Here is a 24,095-nt window from a genome sequence, read left to right as displayed (position 1 = left end):
ACTGTCCACTTATGAATACAATGATGTATGGCTGGAGAACCAGTCCCAGGAAAGCATTTCCAAGACGTGAGAGGTTGGCAGCTTGTCCATGAATGATCTGACTACTGTTACCTAATGCTATTCTATTACTGATACTGTTGATCCAGAAGACGGCAAACCAAAACCCTACTGGCAGCTCCTATTTCATCCTCAGGAAAATGTCCACTTTTGAATACCATGATGTATATAGCTGGAGAACCAATCCCAGGAACGCATCTCCAAGACTTGAAAGGATGGCAGCTTGTCCAGGAACGATCTGACCACCGATGAGCAAAACTCTTGACCATCTGCTGCATAAACACGAATGATCGTCTTGGTCCAGCATTCATGCTTATGCCATGGAAAAGGGAGAAATAAGGTGTGTACAGACTTTTGCTGGATTACTTATCCTAAGAAGGAAACATAAAAACTAGAAAAGGTTTTAATATCCAGCCAATCAAGCCTTGCTTCTGAGAGCCAGCGGCTCTTTGATGAACTCATAAACACAAACAGCCAGTTCAGGTCACCATCTTCTAGGGTCTGTTACAAGCTCATCAAAGGCCCCCCAATTCACATTTAAAGGACTGTTTTCCCAAATATTGTTTTATTCTGAAAACTGTATGGGATAAATACATGTAATGAAAATACACAGATTTCTATTTTATTTCACATTATTTATATATTGGTTTTTACCCAACGTGGTGACCAAGCTGTCCAAAAAGGGGTAGAGGTTGTTTCACAAATGCTCTCTACTAAACGATGTCTGGTGAGTTTTTCTTTTGCCACAACTGCCAGGAACATACGAGCAAAACCCCATTTATGAAGAAATGAAATCAAATGTTGGAAATGGAGGAACCCCACACAGGGTTTCAGAAGCCTTGACATGACATTATGATGTATGTATGTGTAATACTATGTTTTTGAATTTTTTATTTTTTAAAGAGCTCATTTGACAAGCACCTCTTACGTTTATTCGAGCCTGGTACAGGACGACTCCGGCGGAATTATTGGCAGTGCAGCGGTAGACTCCCCCGTCCCGCACCTGGGTGTTGGTGATGTTTAGATAACTGACAACGTTGCCGTCGGAGGTGATGATCTGACTGATGCGATGGTTGCCGTTCTTGATGATGGGCTCGTCGTCCAGGGTCCAGGTGATGGTGGGTAGAGGCGTGCCTTTCACATTACACATGGGGGACACGGGCTCTCCGGGGCTCACCACCTTCTCGCTGAACACAGAGTTAATTTTTGGCGTTCCATCTAAAGGAGGACAAGAAAGCTTACATTTCAAGCACTGGAAAATATGACATAATCGGATGGTAAGAGGAAAGTACTAGTCAAATATAAAAATGAAACCTTCTGTATAATACATGCATAACAATCTTTGCAAAATTGTAATTATAAAATTATGACAAAACAGGACCTAAAATACAACACAGTTAAACAGAGATTGCATGGTATTAAAGTGGTAAAAACATTAAATGGATGGCACGCATCACAAGCAACTGCCATGTTTGTTTATTTTTCATTCTTTGTTGCACCTCACAGACCTTTGCCGCCACTTCCTGTCTATGTGCACTTGCCGCAGCAGCAAGATTAGAACATCTGTCAGTTTTTTTTGCTGTCCCATTAAAGGGGTTGTAAAGGTTTGTTTTTTATTTTCTGAATAGGTTCCTTTAACCACTTGAGACCCGCGCTGTAGACAAAAGACATCCACAGCGCGGCTCTCAACTGCCGGGTGGACGTCCCTGGACGTCCTTTTATTTGCACTCCCCGCGTGCGCCAGCGGGGAAAAACTGTGCCCGGCACATCGCTGAGATTCCGATGTGCGTGCTTGGTGGCCGCAATGTCCGCCGATACCCGCGATCGGCAGTGACAGCAGAGACGCGGAGCTCTGTGTGTAAACACAGAGCTCCACGTCCTGTCAGGGAGAGAGGAGACCGATCTGTGTCTCTTATACATAGGGACACAGATCGGTCACCTCCCCCCAGTCAGTCCCCTCAAGCCACAGTAAGAATCACTCCCAGGATACACATTTAACCTCTTCCTCGCCCCCTAGTGTTAAGCCCTTCCCTGCCAGTCACATTTATACAGTAATCAGTGCATTACTATAGCACTGTTCGCTGTGTAAATGTGAATGGTTCCAAAATAGTGTCAAAAGTCTCCGATGTGTCCGCCGCAATATCGCAGGCCTGACAAAAATCGCAGATCACCGCCATTACTAGTAAAAAAATAAATCATAAATCTATGAACTATTTTGTAGGCGCTATAACTTTTGCGCAAACCAATCAAACGCTTGTTGCGATTTTTTTTTTTTTTTACCAAAAATATGTAGAAGAATACGTATTGGCCTAAACTGAGGAAAAAAAATGTTTTTTAAAAAAAAATATCGAGCTAGATTCATGTAGCTCGGCGTATATTTTGGCCGGCGTAGCGCATCTCATATGCGATACGCCGACGCAAAATAGTGAGCCCAGACCAGTATTCACAAAGATCTGGCGCTGTAGGTTGCGCTGACGTAGTGTAAATAGGCCGGTGTAAGTGCCAAATCGCAAGAAGGGGCCTGGTCCTTTAGCAACAAAATGGTCCGGGGCTTTAGTGGTTAAAGGAACCTATTTAGAAAATAAAACTGGGTTGACATTAGCACACGAACAGAGGGGAAACCTTCCAATGAGGACACTAGTTCTGGTAACCCTGGTGACACATTGGGATTTCCTCACTTTGGAGGGATTTCTTTCACTTCCTGTTTTGACTATGGGACAGGAAGTAAGGGAAAATCTCCCCAAGTAATAAAAAAAGCTGTCAGGAGTTACTGTATAACCCTCCCTTACTCTAGTAAAAATGAAAAAAGTTATATTTTTAGTTACACTTTAAAGTGGTTGTACACCCTGTATAACAACTTTTCCCTTAAGGGAAGCCTAGAATAAGGCTTACCTGTAGGTACTGTAAATATCTTCTAAACCTCTATGGTTTAGGAGATATTCACCATATAATCAGCGCGTGACCAGTGAAGAAAGGGCACGATCCGTGCCGTTTCTATAGTGCTTGTGCCATGACCGTCGGTATGTGCGGGAGTCACGCGACTCTGGCCAATAGCAGAGCCGGAGTCCATGGCCCCGGAAGGAAGAGGGGTTGAAGATGGACGCGATTAGAGAGAGGGGGCAGTGCTGACAAGGCAGGCTTCTTCTGCAGGTAAGTGGCACATAATGAACTACTATGCGATGCAAGATGAGTAGCCCATTATGCTTTACCTTTGCAAGGTAATAAAGGGGAAGTAAACCCCATGAGGGTTTACTTCCTCCTTAATCTCCAGCCATAGGAGCATACAGTAGGAGTGCGCACAGGGTGTACCGGGTGTGCCTAGGCACAATCTATACACCCCATACAGCTCAGGTTCTCTCTGCTGCTCAGGTCTCCCTCCAGTGCTAGAAGCTTCCCTCCTCTCCTTCTGGCTGCTGCTGTGGGCACACTGGGGGATACTTTAGAATGGAGAGTGGGGGAAAAGGGGTCGGTAAATACGTAATTGACTAGTCTCTTCCTTTTCTGAATGGACACAGAGGCCCAGATTCTCGTAGATCGGCGTATCTTTGTGCGGGAGTAAGGTATCCTATTTGCGTTACGCCTCCACAACTTAGACGGGCAAGTGCTGTATTCTCAAAGCACTTGCTACGTAAGTTGTGGCAGCGTAGCGTAAATAGGCCAGCGTAAGCCCGCCTAATTCAAATGTGGAACAGGGGGCGTGTTTTATGTAAATAACTTGTGACCCGACGTGATTGATGTTTTTCACGAACGACGCATGCGCTGTCCGTGGAATATCCCAGTGTGCATTGCTCCAAAGTACGGCGCAAGGACGTATTGGTTTCGACGTAAACGTAAATGACATCCAGCCGCATTCACGGACAACTTACGCAAACAACGTAAAATTTTCAAAATTTGACGCGGGAACGACGTCCATACTTAACATTGGTACGCCGCATGTACGCCTCATATAGAAGGGGTAACTTTACGCTGGGAAAAGCCTAACGTAAACGGTGTATCTGTACTGCGATGGCCGGGCGTACGTTTGTGAATTTGCGTATCTAGCTGATTTACATATTTCTAGCCGTAAATCAGCGTACACGCCCCTAGCGGCCAGCGTAAATATGCAGTTAAGATCCGACGGCGTAAGAGACTTACGCCGGTCGGATCTAATAGAAATCTATGCGTAACTGATTCTAATGCCGCATACACACCATCACTTTATGTGATGAAAAAAAACGACATTTTCTGTGAAGTAAAAAACGACGTTTTTGAAACTTCAATTTTCAAAGACGAAGTTGCCTACACACCATCGTTTTTCTCACAATGTTCTAGCAAAGCGAGGTTACGTTCACCACGTTTTTCCATTGAAGCTCGCTTCATAAGTAGCTTCTGGGCATGCGCGGATGAAAAAACGTCGTTTTAAACAACGTTTTTGCTACACACGGTCAATTTCTGTGAAGTAAAAGTTGACGTTTTGAAAAACGACACATAAAATTGAAGCATGCTTTAATTTTTTTTGGTCATTTTTTAGAAGACATAAAACAACGTTTTCCCCCACACACGGTCAATTAAAGTGACGTTTTTAAAAACGTCATTTTTTTTCATCACATAAAACGACCGTGTGTACGCAGCATAAGAATCAGGTGCATAGATACGACCGCTCAGACTCAGAGATACAACGGCGTATCTGGAGATACGCCGTTGTATCTCCTTTGAGAATCTGGGCCAGTGAGTGATCGGTACCTATCACTGACTGTTCATTCATAACTGAAGCATAGTAAACTGTGTGTGTGTGAATGAACAGGAAGCCTCAGCACAGAGAATATCCCATTCACTTACTGTCCAGTGCAGCTGAGGCTGCAGAGAAAAGGACTAGGGAATCTCTGTCCTCAGTCATGTCTCAAAATTAGACATCATAGGGTCTGTTTAGACCCCTGATATTTCACCAAAGCCCCCCCAATGGGGCTCTTAAATAAAAAAAATAATAATATTGTATAAAATTTGAAAAAAAAATTAAAATCACTCTCCGCTCTACTGACACCAACCCCCACACCTATGCATCAGAGAATTACATTTACATGGTCTTTCCAGTATGGAGGAAGGGAAAGGAAGAAAAAAATGCTTAGTGATAGAACCACAAATATTCTATCCAATGGAAATTCATTTATAAGCATGCAGTATATTGGTACATTTTATATCAAGATCATGCATGTAGATAAACAGCCCTCTTTCAGGGTTGCTGTCGGGTCAAGTTGACATTTACATGGTAGAAAATGCACATTTTTATAACACAACCGAAGCCTGACCTTCGATCTAGTGCACTTATCAGCCTTGTAAAACAAAAAGCTTCACAGGCTGTCCTTGGTGCTAGAACAATTAATATGAAAGCTTTTTTTATAATATGCATAGGTCGCTTAAAGGGGAATTCCAAGTTATGCCCCTCATAGGCATCACAAAAATGTGCCGGAGCTGCCACATTGTAACATTAAAGAGGAACTAAACCTAATATTGAAAAAATGACGAGCAGGCAGCTCTTTAATGCAGGAGAGATATACTTTGGGGGTTATTTACGAAAGGAAAATCCACTTTGCACTACAAATGTGCCGGCCTAAGCGCGCCTAATTCAAATGAGGAACAGGGGGGCGTGTTTTATGTTAATGATGCTGTTGTATGCTGGGAACACTCGGCTCCCAGCACACAGCGGGAGCCAATCGGCGGACGCAGCGCGACTCGCGCATGCGCCGTAGGGAACCGGGCAGTGAAGCCGGAGCGCTTCACTTCCTGGTTCGCTCACCGTGGATGGAGGGGGGAGCAGCAGGGTGATGAGCGATCGCTCGTCATCTGCTGCGATCGGCGCTGGACTCCAGGACAGGTAAGTGTCCTTATATTAAAAGTCAGCAGCTGCAGTATTTGTAGCTGCTGGCTTTTAATATATTTTTTTAGTGGCACATCCGCTTTAACATTGGCTAGGCCAGCTTTTTGGTGGAATAACTTTACGCCTGAAAACGCCTTACGTAAGTGGCGTATCTTTACTGCGACGGGCAAGCGTACGTTCGTGAATAGGCGTATCTCGCTGATTTACGAATTCTAGACGTAAATCAGCGTTCACGCCCCTAGCGGCCGGCGGAACTAGACAGCTAAGATACGACGGCGCAGGCAGTCGTATCTTAGCTACATTTAAGTGTATCTCAATTTGAGAATACACTTAAATGTACGACGGCGCAGATTCAGAGTTACGACGGCGTATCTACTGATACGCCGGCGTAAACCTCTCTGAATCTGGCTAGTAGTTTTCACTTGTAGTGCAAAGTGAATTTGCCTTTCGTAAATAACCCCTTATGTTTCTTCTGTAATTGGATACTTACTGGCCTGCTTGCTGCCTTCTATTATATATCTATGACTGACTTTTGTGTGCATACACGGGATCACGTCATCTCCCGCCAGCCAATCAGGAGGCTGGAAACCAGGCACCTGAAAGTCCAGGGGGGGACCAAATGGAGACATTACCCAATGTCTTGGTTTGGACGCATTGCCTTGGTCAAGATGAGCGTATTACCTAAACTCTTGTACCACTTTATGACCCTCCCGGTGCCTATCCCATCCGCCCAGCTTAGGAAGCTCCAGACTAACCTCCTAAATTTTAAGTGGAATTATAAACAGCACCGAATAGCCCGATCCATAATGTGTGCCTCCCGAAAGGATGGGGGTTTGGCCTTCCCACACCTACAGCGCTACTATTATGCAGCACAACTGAGGGCTATAGCTTCCTGGGTTACCCTTCCGGCCTATAATCGCTGGACTCAAATAGATAAAATTTGGCTAGCCCCCATCCATCCAAACAATTTACTGTGGAATACTAATGCCGATGTCCCCTCCACCGCCCTACTACATACTATGAACCTCTTTACGCACTATTTAGAGACAACTAAATCGCAACACCACCCTACAATCTGATGCCTCTTAGGTAACAGCTTTTCTTTACAACCCTAAACTACCCGACAGCTTAACCTCCCAGATGATCTCCCCCTGGCTGCAGAGGAATCTCTTTCATTATGGACATCTAGTGAACCCAGTTTCTAGGACTTTGTTGCCCTTCGACGAACTCAGGACTAAACACGACCTCCCCCGCGGCGCCTTTTTTGGTTGCCTCCAAATCAGACACTACGCTCTTACCATCACCCCCACCCTCCAATTCTCGAAGCCATCCCCATTTGAATGCTTAATCTTATCAGGACCTACACAGAAAGGGCTTACTTTGGACATATATAAGCTTTTAAATTCCTATGATATGGTCGCCCGAGGGAAACATAGCTATATGTGTAAATGGGAGGAACACCTTGGAGAGGAGCTAACCCTTGAACAATGGGCCACCATATGGTCTTGGGCGGCCAAGAGTTCTATGTGTACGCTCTACAAAGAGAACACATACAAGGTACTCTTCCACTGGTACCTGACTCCGTCACGCCTGCATGCTATTTTTCCATCGTCCTCGGATCGCTGCTGGAGATGTCTCCAGGACCGGGCCATGCTACTTCATGTTTACTGGAGCTGCCCATTCCTCCAGCCCTATTGGCATTCGGTCCAGGAACTGCTTCACCGGCTGTTCGAGGTAGATATCCCTCTCTGCCCTAAGTTCTTTTTACTGGGCCTCCCCCTCCTAAACTTTCCACACTAGCTAAAAAGTTGGCCACACAAATTTTAACAGCAGTCAGATGTCTAGTAGCCCTTTACTGGAAACAACGAAACCCTCCGTCTCTATCTGATCTTTATTCCAGAATTAAGGATGTGGAGGTCATGGAGTCCATGACAGCTAGGCTGGCGGACTGGGTGGACCGACATTCAGCAACGTGGGAACCATGGCATCAACGAATAGACCCCCCATGATCTCATGAGACCACCCCCCCGTTCTGTACAACACGATCGCTTGGAGCCCAGGAGGGACGCGCCCTTCTGTTTGGGACTTTCTTATACCCTTTCCTTGCTCTTACCCACTCCTCTTCCCTCCTCCCCTATTTTCCTCTCTTTCTTCTTTTTTTTTTTACTTTTATTTTGCTCTTCTCTTTTTTTTTATATTATTTTTTATTTTTTTTGGAATAGCGGGACACGCAAATGTCCCCCCCCCCCCCCCCGGTTCGGCACTTATCTACTTATTTGGTGGGGCTGTGGTGTCCTCTCCATCTCTCCTGGAGTGTGGACAACGGCTTCTCGGGTGTCCGCTACTCAACTTCCTCCGCCACATGTCTCCTCTTCCGCTAAAGGCGCTAGGCATCCAATAGGATTACCTGTCGATTTGGCTAATCGGGAAACAGGTCTCACAACCTGCCTCCTGATTGGCGGGGATGAAAATGGTGAAAATTCATTATCTATCATCACACAAATGGGAGTGCTCAGAGCGCAAAGCACCCTTTTTTGAAGCCTATTATTAGAGCCTCTGACACCCACCCCGCATTGGAATCCATAGTCCGGTGCCCTGATATGTAGATCAGGGGGCCAGAAGCATGGATAGGGGAGGCAGCGCCTGTGTGCCCTCTATGGATGGGCCGCCACTGCTTAAATGGATGTTGCACAAGACTTCACGCCAGTTTGTGTTGTGTAATCCCTGTGTGGGTGACTCGCTGTACTGTTACTTTTGAGTGGAACAATATAAATTATTGTACTAGAAAATAAAAATGTGGTTCAAATGTAAACAAGGCCTTAAGCCTCATTCGCATGGGTGTACTTAAACGTACATCCACAAGAAGGGCTGTGTGTGCCTGCACGGGATTCACAGGTGCTCCTTGCACCCGCGTGCACGCAGTCCCCTTCATGCCTATTCCGATGCAGTGGCACAACCACTGGTTCTAATTTGACAGTCATTCAGGTGCGGGTACGAACGTACACAGTCTGTAAAATTGGCAAAGTGACCTGTAAAAAAGGGACTAATGCCCCGTACACACAATCTGATTATCGGACAAATGACCGTCCGTTTTTTTGCTAATCTCACGTAAAATCTGATGAGTTTACTAAAGTCACGGAAGTTCTCGTACAACAGAATAAAAATTCGGAAGTGATGTCATGTGTTGTAATGCATTTGTATTGCATTTTCGATCTGGCATCGTACGAAAAAAAATTCCGTGCATGTCCGGTAGAAAAATATCGGATGAACTGTCATGATTGGCTCTCGAAAGCTCTGTACCAACGATCCGATTATCGTACGATTAATTCAAATGTGGCATTTTTCGCCCGATTTTCGGATTGTGTGTACAGGGCTTAAGACATAAACCTGGACTTACACATAGACGCTCCCCCTCAACCTGTATTGGCCCCTCCGGTGTTACTATAAGGGGCATTTTGCGTTGGCGGATATTTGTTTCCTCTGTCAGGACCTGAGCGTGTCACAAATGATTCCTGCTGACAGCCTGTGATAATCCACACGCTCTTTCCTCACATCATTACAAATGATCAATATGCTTTTCAGGATTGCAGAGCCACAGGAGACGGTTGTCAGGGCAACGCGGCCCGGTCAGGTAAACTGCTCTGTCTGTAGAAGCCGGCCATGCTGGGAATGGCTGCAGACTCCAATTAGAAGGTGGCCTTTTTATTTATTGTTTCTCTCTCTTTGCCAATGGGGCTTAAAATAATGACCTCACAATACGTTTTTATTTTCTCTCACCGTCACATAATTAAACCTGCCACCACCACTTCTGTCCTCATATAGATGATCCATATCATCAACCCCAAACCCCTGCTCTTACCACCACTTCAGCACCCCCACCACCACCACACCCACAGGCCCTCATCTCACCATCTGATCCACATCATCAACCTCACCCCTCTGCTCTCACCACTTCAGCACCCCCACCACCACCACACCCACAGGCCCTCATCTCACCATCTGATCCACATCATCAACCTCACCCCTCTGCTCTCACCACTTCAGCACCCCCACCACCACCACACCCACAGGCCCTCATCTCACCATCTGATCCACATCATCAACCTCACCCCTCTGCTCTCACCACTTCAGCACCCCCACCACCACCGCGCCCACAGGCCCTCATGTCACCATCTGATCCACATCATCAACCTCACCCCTCTGCTCTCACCACAACAGCACCCCTTCTACCACAGCTTCTGAAGAGTTTCTGCTCACCATATGATCCACTTCATCAACCCCATACCCTTGCTTTCACCACCACAACAACGCCCCTACCACCACCACTCCTGCTCGCCATCATCTCACCATCTGGCTCACATCAACCCCACCCCCCTGTATTTCACCTCCACTTAAGCACCCCCAACAACCACCGCGCCCACATGCCCTCATCTCACCATCTGATCCACATCAAACTCACCCCTCTGCTCTCACCTCAACAGCACCACTACTAACCACGACTCCTAAAGAGCTTCCACTCACCATATGCACCACTTCATCAACCCTAAACAGCACCCTTACCACCACTGCAGGCTCTCCTTTCACCATCTGATTCACATCATCAACCCCATCCAATTGCTCTCACCACCGCAACAGCACCCCTACCCAGGGCCAGATTAAGAACATCATGGGCCTGGTGCTGAGGATTTTGGTGGGGCCTTTTAGGCTGCATTCACACCTCCGCGACAAGTAACGCCGCGTACGCGGCGTATTTTGCCGCGAATAGTGTAACTTTTTTTTTACAAATCCTTCCTATTGCTTTGTATGGCCGAACGCCAATGCCGCCTGAAAAAAAGGGTCCGGGACTTTTTTTCATGCCGCAGGTGTACGGCGTCTATGAGATGTGAACCATCTCATAGACAGCAATGGGAATTCTCCCCTCCAGCGGCACGAGTGGCCGGCGTCGGGCGTTTTGTCGCGGAGGTGTGAATGGGGTGTAATAAATACTAAATAAATGCGTGGGAATGACATGAACGCAGCCAAGGCAAGCGACCAAAGGCACAGAACCCAGAAGGAAGACCGGGTGAAGATGGAAGTGTCCAGGCCCCGCCTGATTCATCACAGCGCAGCACTGGAGGGCTCAGTCTGAAAATTGAAGTGTACACTAATGTGCTAATATGCTGTGCATACTTGTACGTTGTGGCATAACCTACCCCAGGGCCTCTAAAAAGTAGTAATGTCTGGAAAGTTTACTACCGCTTTATTATCACAGGATCCCAGGAGCCTCTCATGGGGCCCCCTACTGACCCAGTGGTCCTTGGGCAGTGCCTAAGTGCACAGTTGCCAACATTTAAAAAATATTTTCAGGGCCACTTTTTTATATAAGTGCTATATTTAGAGTAGCTGAGATCCCCGATGTTCCTCTATACATCATAGTAGTAATCACAAAATTAAATGAGTACTAATAATGGGGCAGAACAAATATGAGAACTGAGATTTCCTTTAGTTGAACTAACAAAAGTGTGTCTATTCTAGAGCTGGTAACATTTAGGGTATTCAGTATAATTTTAAAGAACTGTTTTTGTGGGTAAGCGACATAGGGGAGGAGTATGGACAGTATATAAGTGGGAAGTATGTGCAGGTGAGGGAGAGGAATGTGGAGGGTCTAACAGTGGGCACTATGTACAGGAGAGGAGTACAAAGGGTACGGAAAAAAGCACTATGTACAGGAGAGGAGTGTGAAGGGTATGACAATGGGCAGTATGTACAGGAAGAGTGAGGGGGTATGAAAGAATGTAGTACGTACCAGAGAGAAGTGTGGAGGGTATGATGGGGCAGTATGTACAGGAGAGGAGTGTGGAGGGTATGACAGTGGGCAGTATGTACAGGAGAGGAATGTAGACGGTATGATAGTGGGCTCTATGTATAGGAGAGGAGTGTGGAGGGTATGACAGTGAACACTATGTATAGGAGAGGAGTGTGGAGGGTATGACAGTGAACACTATGTATAGGAGAGGAGTGTGGAGGGTATGACAGTGGGCACTATGTATAGGAGAGGAGTGTGGAGGGTATGACAGTGAGCAGTATGTACAGGAGAGGAGTGTGGAGGGTGCGACAGTGGGCACTAAGTACAGGAGAGAAGTGTATGACAGCAGGCACTATGTACAGGAGAGGAGTGTGAAGGGTATGACAGTGGGCGCTATGTATAGGAGAGGAGTGTGGAGGGTATGACAGTGGGCACTATGTACAGGAGAGGAGTGTGTAGGGTATGACAGTGGGTACTATGTATAGGAGAGAAGTGTGGAGAGTATGACAGTGGGCACTATGTACAGGAGAGGAGTATGGAGAGTATGACAGTGAGCACTATGTACAGGAGAGAAGTGTATGACAGCAGGCACTATGTACAGGAGAGGAGTGTGAAGGGTATGACAGTGGGCGCTATGTATAGGAGAGGAGTGTGGAGGGTATGACAGTGGGCACTATGTACAGGAGAGGAGTGTGTAGGGTATTACAGTGGGTACTATGTATAGGAGAGGAGTGTGGAGGGTATGACAGTGGGCACTATGTACAGGAGAGGAGTGTATAGGGTATGACAGTGGGCACTATGTATAGGAGAGAAGTGTGGAGAGTATGACAGTAGGCACTATGTACAGGAGAGGAGTGTGGAGAGTATGACAGTGAGCACTATGTACAGGAGTGGAAGGATATTTAGGGACTGAGTAGTGGTTAAGCGGGTCATACATGGATTGAAATTACGCCAATTATGCAGAGACCAGCCATAGTCGATCTATGTATGGGCTAGCTGGTTTTACACAAGTCAATCTATTAATCAACTTGAGTACAACCAGCCTGTTTTTTTTTCTTAAAACAATCAGTGCTGCCAGCGAAAGTTAGCAACACTGATCATTGTACGCACTGGCAGAACACAATAACACTGCAGGAGTGATTCCCCCATCCACAGGTCAGCAGGTGAGAGGGTGTGTGGGGACAGGCTGGGGAGAGATACTAGTCAGTGGCTGGGTAGGCACTGGTAGTATCAGAGCCAGATACACACAGGTTACATACGCCACGATCGTTAGAGCGAGAACAATAATTCTAGTACTAGACCTCCTCTGTAACTCTAAACATGTAACCTTAAAAAATGTAAAGCATCGCTTAGGATACCAAAAAAAATTGTGCTAACTTAACTAACTAACAGTTTTTTTAATGAATGAAACATTTTTTTCCAAAAAAACATGTTTGAAAAATTGCTGCGCAAATACCGTGCTAGAGCTGCACAATTAATCGTTAAAAAAATCGTGATCTCGATTCAACCCCCCTGACGATCTCCAATGCAGAGTTTGATGATTCTTTCATATAACAAGTGGAGAGACTTTCAGCTGTCAAAAGAAAATATCTGGGCAGTCTGCCAAGTTTTTAACAGGAAACATTGTAACTAACACTTCCTTCTTAGATTAAAGGGATACACTTCTGTGTGTAAAGAAAACATCTGGGCAGTCTGCGAAGTTTGTAAACAAAATGAAACATTGTAACTAACTAACATTGTAACTAAATGTAACCACTTAAAGTCCAACACTTGTTTCTTAAGTTAAAAAGCAATATTATTTGCTAGAAAATTACTTGGAACTGCCAAACATTATATATATTTTAGCAGAGACTCTAGGGAATACAATGGCTATTGCTGCCATATTTTATGTCACACTGCATTTTCCCACTTCAATGAATAATAAAAACCATAAAAACAAAACAGTGAAGTTAGCCCATTTTTTTTGTTTTAATGTGAAAGATGATGTTACGCCGCAGCAATCGTGAGAGAATCGTGATCTATCTTCTAAGTAAAAAAATAGCAATTCTCATTTTAGCCAGAATCGTGCAGCTCTGTACCCTGCAACATAAAAAGTGCAAAGACCACCAGAGAGTAATTTTCTAGCAAAAAACAAATGATGATTTTTACATGTAGTAGAGAAGTGTCAGAATTGGCCTGGGTGGCAAGGGGTTAATTACCATGAGTAATATACAAATAATTATTATAAGCACTGTGATCCTATCAGTCTGCTGCAGTGTGTCAGCTTGTATTTATATTGGCCGCTCTGAATGTAGCTTCTGACCGGCTGTGCAAGCAGGCCCGTATCTCTGGAACCATAAATGATAGCCGTCCCATATTTTAACCAGTTGTGGGGTAGGTCTTCCCATGCCTACCCCCAAATGTGGGGTTTCTGTGACCTCTGGTCATCGAGCTACAACCCCCCAAATTCGATCTTTTTTTTTTTTTTTTGGGCAAATGGGCCTATCTTGAGAAAGGGGCCTGGAGCTGCAGCTCCATCAGCCCCATTGTTAATCCGGCCCTGCCCCTACCACCACCAATCCTGCCGGCTCTCCAAAGACCATCTAATCCACGTCATCACCCTCAGTCTCCTGCTCTCACCACCACAGCAGCACCCATAGGTGTGCGCAGTCTATTGCATTAGAGTGTGCACCCCAAATCTCAAACACACTACCGATCACACACCATGTTCATTCAAAAAGTGGAGGGGCTGATAAATACATATTTACCAGCCCCTTGCCTCACTCAGCCTAAAACATCCCCACAGCAACAGCGGCAGGAGAGGAAAGGAGGGAAGTCGGTACTACTGCAGAGGGAAGGAGGGGGGTGGCAGGGCAGTAGGGGGAATCTGTGCTGCACAGGGTGATTAGGGTGTGCCTGGGCACATCCGGCACACCCTCTGCACACGGCTATGGCAGCACCCCTATAACCACTGCTCCTGCAGGCTCTCCTCTAACCATCTGATCCACGTCATCACCCTCAGTCCCCTGCATCACCACCACTGCTCCCTGCAGGTTCTCATCTAACCTTCTAATCCACGTCATCACCCTCAGTCCCCTGCTCTCACCACTACAGCAGCACCCCTACCACCACCAATCCTGCAGGCTCTCATCTAACCATCTGATCCACGTCATCACCCTCAGTCCCCTGCTCTCACCACCCTAGCAGCACCCCTACCACCACTGCTCCTGCAGGCTCTCATCTAACCATCTGATCCACGTCATCATCCTCAGTCCCCTGCTCTCACCACTACAGCAGCACCCCTACCACCACTGCTCCTGCAGGCTCTCATCTAACCATCTGATCCACATCATCATCCTCAGTCCCCTGCTCTCACCACCACAGCAGCACCCCTACCGCCACTGCTCCCTGCAGGCTCTCCTCTAACCATCTGATCCACGTCATCACCCTCAGTCCCCTGCTCTCACCACCACAGCAGCACCCCTACCACCACTGCTCCCTGCAGGCTCTCATCTAACCATCTAATCCACGTCATCACCCTCAGTCCCCTGCTCTCACCACCACAGCAGCACCCATACCACCACTGCTCCCTGCAGGCTCTCATCTAACCATCTAATCCACGTCATCACCCTCAGTCCCCTGCTCTCACCACTACAGCAGCACCCCTACCACCACCAATCCTGCAGGCTCTCATCTAACCATCTGATCCACATCATCACCCTCAGTCCCCTGCTCTCACCACCCCAGCAGCACCCCTACCATCACTGCTCCTGCAGGCTCTCATCTAACCATCTGATCCACGTCATCACCCTCAGTCCCCTGCTCTCACCACCCCAGCAGCACCCCTACCACCACTGCTCCCTGCAGGCTCTCATCTAACCATCTAATCCACGTCATCACCCTCAGTCCCCTGCTCTCACCACCCCAGCAGCACCCCTACCACCACTGCAGGCTCTTCTCTAACCATCTGATCCACATCATCAACCCCGTCCAATTGTTCTCACCATCACCCCTACTACCACCGCTCCTGCCTGCCCTCCTCTCACCATCTGATTCACATCATTAACCCCATTCCTCTGCTCTCACCACCACACCAGCACCCCTACTACCACCACAACTACAGGCTGTCCCTTACCACTTGATCTACATCAACCACCCCATCCTTCTGCTCTCACCACCACACCAGCACTCCTATCGCCACCACTTCTGCAGGGCTTCCTCTCATCATCTTATCCCCCTGCTCTCAACACCACACAAGCACTACTACATGCCCTCCTCTTACTATCTGGTCTACAACATCAACCCCATCCAATTGCTCTCACCACCACATCACCACCGCTCTTGCAGGCTATCCTCTTACCCAGGCCTGTCGCTACAAGGCAGGCAAACCAAGCAATTGCTTGGGGCCCCAAGCTAGCCTGGGGCCCCAAGCAGGGCCCTTTGACGCGCTAAGCTTCCTATATGCTGCAGCTGCCTGAGCGCTCTATAGAGAGCCTGCAGCACTGCTGCCTCAAGTCATCCCTTCCCCTTCTCTGTAGCGTGGCCGAGATCCACTTCCTCCTGTCAGTCTGGACTCCTGTCAGTCTGGATACCATGCGGTACAGGAGTTCAGTTTCATGTTCCCGGTTGGACTGACAGGAAGTGCACACTTCCTTTCAGTCCTCTGATAACAGGAAACTGAATCTCCTGCCACACGGTATGAACCTGGTAGGGATTGGGGCAGGGGGAGTAAAAAGAACATAGGGAGTAAAAAAAAACATTGGGAGGGGGGCTTTGCGTGCATGGGCCTTGATATCCATTTTGCTTGGGGCCCCCAAATACCTTCAAACGGCCCTGCTCTTACCATCTGATCTTCTGATCTACAGTATACATTTTTAGTGATTTTTGCATTTTGCAGATTTGCACTACAGAACGTGTTCCATAGGAAACCATGTTAAATGGACTGTAGTGAAAATCTGCAAAATGCACTAAAAATGCAACCTTTAAAGTGAATCTATTATTCTGCAAAAAAAAAAAAAAAAACAACAAAGGACGGGTTCACTTTGTAGAAGGAAACCAGATTGTTACAGTAGCTTAGATTTCCTCCTCTAAACCGTCTCGTGTCCTTTTCAGATTGCTGATGAAATCCTAAAGAGCACAGAGCTGAATTTTAATTGCAGGGTGAAACGCGGCAGCAGCTGCTCTGTTATCTTGTAATTACTGTGTCCTCTGCAATGGGGAATTCCTGAATAAACGTGGCGCAGAGGGCGTGCAGCATGATGAGAAGTCCCAGAAATAAACAGCACTGATTACTTTTATGTCTTTTTAGCACAGATGATGCACCTATATTGTCTTGAAAAACACTTCTGGACCTATTCAGGAATGAGAAGAGCAATGTGACATTCAATTTCATCTTCTGAAATGTTTTTGGCGTGGGTGTCGCAGCACCGGAAATTTCTGCATACACATTTTTAGCATGACCACCTTTTGTTGCCGGTGTTATATTCATACCACACCTAAAAAGTTTATTACACCCAGAAAATAATAGCTACAGTATATACTCAACCAATGATGATGCACTATTCCTCCCACTGATACCAACAATGGGGTATTATTTCTTCAACCGGTACCAACGATGGGGCACTTTTCTTTCCACTGACACCAACAATGGGGCACCATTTCCCCTGCTGACACCAATGATGGGGCACTATTCCTTCCATGGATACCAACAATAGGGATACCAACTATTCCTCTCACTGACAACAACAATGGGGCACTATTCCTTCAATAGGTACCAACGATAGGGTAGGGTTGCCACATCATCCCTTTAATCCAGGACACATATTAATTACACAGGTTCTGAAGCGGATTTAAAGTAGATAAGGCACCGAGTTTAATTACCACCTTAATCAGCCTCAGAACCTGTGTAGTTAATGTGTGTTCTGGATTAAAGGGATGATGTGGCAACCCAACAATGGGGCACTATTTTTTCCACTAACACCATCAATAGGGCACCATTTCCCCCACTGACACCAATGATGGGCACTACTTCTTCCATTGATACCAACTATGGGGCACTATTCCTTCCACTGATACCAATAATGGGGCACGATTCCTCCATAATACCAAAGAAAACATTTTATCCTCCCACTAGTCACAGTCTGGCCCTCCTAAGGTCTGAAGGACAGTAAATTGGGCTTTTGTTTAGTACGTTTGGAGACCTCCTACATCACGCTGTCTACATTGCAGATAGAGAAAGGAGCTGTGTGTTAGTGGGCGTCCTGACTCTCCTGCTGTCCAAGGGAGGGGGTGAGCACGACACTCCACACCAGGGAGAAAGCCTCGCATTACTGTGTGTAGTTACAGACAGAAGAACAGGAAGTGAGGATTTCTCAGAAGAAATAAGGACATTTAAAAGCAAAACGGAAGGCCGCTGTGCTGTGACGTCTTCTCTTCTTCTCTTCTCCCGATGCTGACACGTCGCCTCTTCTCGCTGCAATGACTTGTGCACGGCTTGCGTCGGACTTATATGGGCCTCACAGTCCCATCATGCTCCGGTAGGTACCACGTGGGTAGGTATCACATGGGTAGGTACCAGAGCATGATGGGACTGTGAGGCCCATATAAGTCCGACGCAAGCCGTGCACAAGTCATTGCAGCGAGAAGAGCCGGCGTGTCAACATCGGGAGAAGAGATGAAGAGAAGACGTCACAGCACAGCGGCCTGAAGGGAGAAGTAGAAGTCGTCACAGAACAGCGGAAGAAGAAGAGAAGACGTCACAGAACAGCGGAAGAAGGAGAAGGCACCGGACAGCGGGAGGAAGAACCGGGGTGCGCCGAGTCAAAAGCGGAGAGCGGCGAACATAGAAGAAGCCCCCCCCGGAGCGGAGAAGACGTCACAGAAGAGCGGTGAAGACCCCGGAGAGCAGGAGAAGACCCCCGGAAATCGTAAGAAGAAGCTCCCCCTGGTAAAAGAGCTAAAGAAGACAGGGGGAGCCTCCGGAGCAGACTAATAAAATATTTTAATACCCTGTGTTTTTTATTTGTGTTTTTACCACTTTTCCTCCAGGTGAATGGGTAGGGGTACGATGTACCCCATATCCATTCACTTAGGGTGGGGGGCCGATATCTGGGGGCCCCTTTATTAAAGGGGGCTCCCAGATTCCGATAAGCCTCCCGCCCGCATCCCCCGACAACCAACGGCCAGGGTTGTCGGGAAGGGGCCCTGTCCTCATCAACATGGGGACAGGGTGCTCTGGGGTGGGGGGGCCCCGCAGTGCGCCCCCCTGCCCCAGAGCACCCAACCCCCCCATGTTGAGGGCATGCAGCCTGGTACGGCTCAGGAGGGGGGGGGCGTTCGCTCGTCCCCACTCCTTTCCTGACCGGCCGGGTAGCGTGCTTTGGATACGGGTCTGGTATGGATTGTAGGGGGACCCCCTACGCCGTTTTTTCGGCGTAGGGGGGCTCTCCTTACAACCCATAACAGACCTAAGGGCCCGGTATGCTCCTGAGGGGGGAACCCATGCCGAATTTTTATTTAAAATCCGGCGGGGACTTCCCCCTCAGGATTCATAACAAACGCCGCACACGTGTAGAATTGGCGGGAATCCAAGTCGGATCTCCCGTCGCTTCTATGACGCGCACGTTGGAATGTGCTGTCACTATTCCAGTGAGTGCGAGATGTCGGCGAGATCTCGGCACCATGTCGCCGAGAATCAGCGCGATGCTGTCGTGCTAAAAACACAATATCACAAACACCTACTGCATATCCTGCAGGTGTGGTGCACTTTCTGAAAAGCCGCTTGCTTCCTCTGCCGCCGGCTTCATTCACAACACTGATGCTCTCGGATGGCAGGTCGGCAACCTGCAGTCTCGGCTTGCCAACCAGCCATCCCAGAGCAGGAGGACACGGGTCACATCAGAGGGCTCCACGGGCCACATGTGGCCCCCGGGCCACTGGTTGGGCACCCTTGGCCTAGAGATACACTTTAAACCAAATGGCTGGTGATCACGTGTCTGTAGGTTTTTCCAAATGCTGCCGGTTGCTGTTGGGGAGGCCTGTTTACTATTGTTCTCCCACTCTTCCTTTTCCACGTCCAGACCTGACCTTATCAGTCTATGAAGCATGGACACATCATACTTGGCCAAAGGACCTCCCTCTCAAGTCTACACGAAGGTTAACCCACCATTTAGAATCTCAGGGCAGGTAATATGGAAACTCTCACCTGCGTAGACAGGTACAAGAGCAGACTAACCGGTAGACAGACAGATATTAACGGTATTCACAATTGCAATTATAATGTCTTACCTTCGAGCACCACCAGAGCATAATCCTGGGCCGACATCCGATCCTTGCGCATAAAGCACTGGTAAGCACCGCTGTCACTTTTCGCCACGGCATCCATTATTAGGGTTTCACGACTAATACCAGTTATTCTAACGTTGTTTCCATTAATCACAATATCGCCGTTCCTGTACCAGGTAATGTCAGGATCGTCCGTACCAGAAGCGGTGCATGACAATGTCACCTGACTACCGACGCTGGTCTTCACCTTCGGCGGACTGATTGTCACTTTTAGGGGTTCTGCAATGAAAACAGAAAGTATTCATGGATGGAGTGCTATTTTGGTTAAATGCATTGCTGATGAGGGAAAACAAAAATAAAAGGTAGCATTTGCAAAAATGATACGGTTATTATGATATGCTAGGAATCCACACTGGTAAACTTACTAAGGGGTCACCTTACAAAGTGAACCTTTGTCTAGACCAGGGGTCTCCAAACTTTTCACTTTAAGGGCAACATCGTATATTTTACAGATATTCGTAGGCCAAAAAAAAATCTGTTATTTATAAATGAATCCTCTATGAGTCTACCCATACATCTGTGTCCCCATCAGAGTCTCCCCATACATCTGTGTCCCCATCAGAGTCTCCCCATACATCTGTATCCCCATCAGAGTCTCCCTACACATCTGTGTCCCCATCAGAGTCTCCCCATACATCTGTGTCCCCCATCAGAGTCTCCCCATACATCTGTGTCCCCATCAGAGTCTCCCTACACATTTGTGTCCCCATCAGGGACTCCCTACACATTTGTGTCCCCATACATCTTTATCCCCATCAGCGTCTATCTGCCCATGTGTGTCCTTATCAGAGCCTCCCTGCTCATCTGTGTCCCCATCAGAATCTCCCTGCACGTTTGTGTCCCTATTAACGCACGCCAGCACCTTTGTGTCCCCACCAGAGAGCCCTTGCCACACACTTGTGTCCCCTCAGAGCCACCTCCCCACACCAGTGTCTCCTTTAGAGACCCCCTGCCCATTTGTGTTCCAATTTTTTATTATTATTATTATTATTAATTATCAGAGCCCCACACACACATTTGTGTTGCCTATCAGAGCCCCCAAACTAGAGTCACTATCAGAGCCCCCACCCCCACACATTTGTGTCGCCTATCAGAGCCCCCCTGAAATATGCGTCTCCCATTAGAGCCCCCCCACATTTGTCTCCCCACAAGATCCCCCCCACACTTGTGTCCCCATCACTGCCCCCCCACATACACTTGTGTCCCCACCAGAGCCCCCCCCCCCCCCCACACACATTTGTGTCGCCTATCAGAGCCCCCAAACTGTCACTATCAGAGCCCCCCACACACATTTGTGTCGCCTATCAGAGCCCCCCCCCCCCCTGCACATCTGATTGCTTATCAGTCTCCCTGAACCACCTTATATCTCCCCTGTACAGCAGTGTCCATTACCGCTGTAGTGTGCCTCTCAAGGGACTGCTGTAATGCAAGACATGTTAATGTGTATTGAAACTGTGCCCTTTTCCTGGGGATCACATGCACAGGGGTGAAATGTCCAGGGTGCACGAGACCTTAATGTTAACAGCCGACAGGCCCATATTGGATGCTACACAAAAGATAAATCAAAGGGTGCAAGGCCTAGTGCATTATCATTACTATATTATTTAGGATAAAAGAGTGCATACTCACAAATGCAATGAATATAACTGCATGGTATGTAAACTCCAGAACCAAAAGGTCTTTAACACAAGGAAATATAAATGAAAACTAACGATGATGCGTTTTGGGGGCTATACTCCCTTCATCAGAGCAAAACTAGTCTGGACTTCTTGACATCGCTGAAAAAAGAAAGAGGGAAACAATCATCCTATCCTCCTTAATAAGGGGAGGAGGAAAGAGAACAGGGCCAGGCAGGTGACTAACCACCTCCACAGGTCCACCTCAAGAGCTCTGAAGAAGAGGGTATAGCCCCCAAAACACGTCTGTTGGGTTTTCAATCTTTGTATTTGTATTTTGTTATGTTGAAGAGCCTTCAGTTCTGGAGTTTATGTACAACACTGTTATATTCATTGCTTTTTTGAGTAGGCACTTGTTTATCCTACATAAAAGGCCAGTGATAATGCACTAGGCCTTTGCTGCCTTTGTTTTATCTTTTGTGTAGTTGCAAGATTCTTCGATCTCAGGAGGGCAGCATCGGCTCTATGCACTGGTCCAGTCTGGAAATCAATGGATGCCACCTGCAGTTAACAGTCTGTCTGGTCTTTATCGATTTCCCTAGGGCTGTGGTGTCAAGTCATTATCTTGAAAAGCCACGTTGGATGCTGTACAATAACCTCCAGCAACCCTGGACTGGGGAAGGATCGCACTGATGGCTCACAACAGTTGTCTTTCATTTAGCAGTCATTTCCTGTGCAACCAAATAATTAAAGCGGAGTTCCGGCCACAAGTTCACTTTCTAAATATAAATACCCCTGTAATACACAAGCTTAATGTAGTCTAGTAAAGTTAGTCTGTAAACTAAGGTCCGTTTTGTTAGGTTGTTACAGCATTTAGACATTTTATAAAATAGAAATTGACTGGGGCCATCTTAAGTGTGGGCATCATGAAGCCAGACTGTATGACTTCCTGGATTTCAGCCTTGCAGATCTCACACATGCTCAGTGCTGCACAAGCAGTGTCAGATCAGGTTTCAGCACCTGTACTGTCCAAGTCACATGATTCTTCGAGACTGGGGAGTGCACAGACTCCTGGAAAGTTACACCCACTACATTCCCAGGAGTTTGTGCGGTGTAGGTTAGGAAGCTTAAGCACCAAGGTGCAGGAAATGGGAAGATTAACTATTCTGCCTAGCAACAACACTTTGAAGGCATCTAAAAAAAAAAAAAATTTCTTAAAGGACTAATGACATTTTTTTAAAACTACTGATGTAATGTTATATTTATGGGTGGAACTCCACTTTAAAGATAAAATAAAAAAAGATTGGGCCAGATTCAGGTACGACTTACGCCGACGTATCTTCTTATACGCCGTGTAAGTCCACGGATGCGCCGTCGTATCTATGCGCCGTATTCTTGAAACCAGATACGCCTGAATTCTGGCTCCATCCGACCGACGTAAGTCTCCTACGCCGTCGTATCTTGGGTGCATATTTACGCTAGGCGCTTCTATTGATTTACGCGTCGAATATGTAATTGACCTAGATACGCCGATTCACGAATGTACTTGCGCCCGTCGCAGTAAGCTACGCCGTTTACGTAAGGCGTACGTCCGGCGTAAAGTTATCCCTCATAAAGCAGGGGTAAATCATGTTAGGGTATGTACGTCTGAACAGCTGTCGGATTTTACATCGTTTACGTAAGTGGTACGTGAATGGGGCTAGGCGTAGGTTACGTTCACGTCGTACGCATTGAGCCGTCGTATCTTAGGGAGTATATGCGATGTGATTCTGAGCATTTACTCAGAATCATGTTCGGCCATTCATTTACATGGGGTCACGGTTAATTTTAATACAACATGCCCACTACCTTCCTAATTTGAATTAGGCGGGCTTACGCCGGCCCATGTACGCTACGCCGCCGTAACTTAGGGAGCAAGGGCCTAATCCACAAAAGGGATACGCCGTCGTATCCCTGTTTCTATCTCTGGAACTAATCCACAGAATCAGTTTCTCATAGATAGGCAGAAGATCCGACATGTGTAAGGGACTTACACTGTCGGATCTTACGGTAGGATGCAGTACCGCAGCCGCCGCTGGGGGCATTTCTCGTCGAAATCCAGCGTCGGGTATGCAAATTAGCACTTACGGAGATCCACGAAGCTTTTACACTTCGTTTTTTCTCCGTAAGTATTAGTTTGCCGTCGCAAAATTAGGGCTGCTTTTACAAGGTCTAAACTGTTTACACCTGTAGACCCTTCTATCCCGCGTCGCTGTCATTTAAAAAAAAAAAAAAAAAAAATTCCCGCCGCAACTCTTTTTTTTTTTTTACGCCCGTCGCGATTCTCTAAACCCGGCGCAACGTAAAACCGCCCAAAGCACGTCGGGAAAATAACGTCGGGAGCATGCGCAGTACGTCCGGCGCGGGAGCGCGCCTAATTTAAATGGGACTCGTCCCATTAGATTAGGAACGCCTTGCGCCG

At 47.2% G+C, this 24,095-nt stretch overlaps 1 protein-coding gene across 3 annotated transcripts in view; it reads right to left on the bottom strand.

Annotated features, from left to right (window-relative positions):
- DSCAM (DS cell adhesion molecule) overlaps nt 1–24,095 on the bottom strand; it is a 712,133-nt gene that overhangs the window by 390,320 nt on the left and 297,718 nt on the right. For all 3 annotated transcript variants that reach the window (XM_040338983.1, XM_040338982.1, XM_040338984.1), the window contains exons 6-7: nt 19,962–20,237; nt 979–1,275 (exon numbers count right to left, since the gene is read on the bottom strand). In XM_040338983.1, the coding sequence (XP_040194917.1) occupies nt 979–1,275; nt 19,962–20,237 (573 nt within the window). The remainder of the gene's footprint in view (nt 1–978; nt 1,276–19,961; nt 20,238–24,095) is intronic.

The sequence above is a fragment of the Rana temporaria genome, chromosome 2, assembly GCF_905171775.1.
Source record: "Rana temporaria chromosome 2, aRanTem1.1, whole genome shotgun sequence".
NCBI classification, from domain to species: Eukaryota; Metazoa; Chordata; class Amphibia; order Anura; family Ranidae; genus Rana; species Rana temporaria.
The sequence above is the reverse complement of the archived record's forward strand: the minus strand, read 5'-3'. Positions and strand labels throughout refer to the sequence as shown.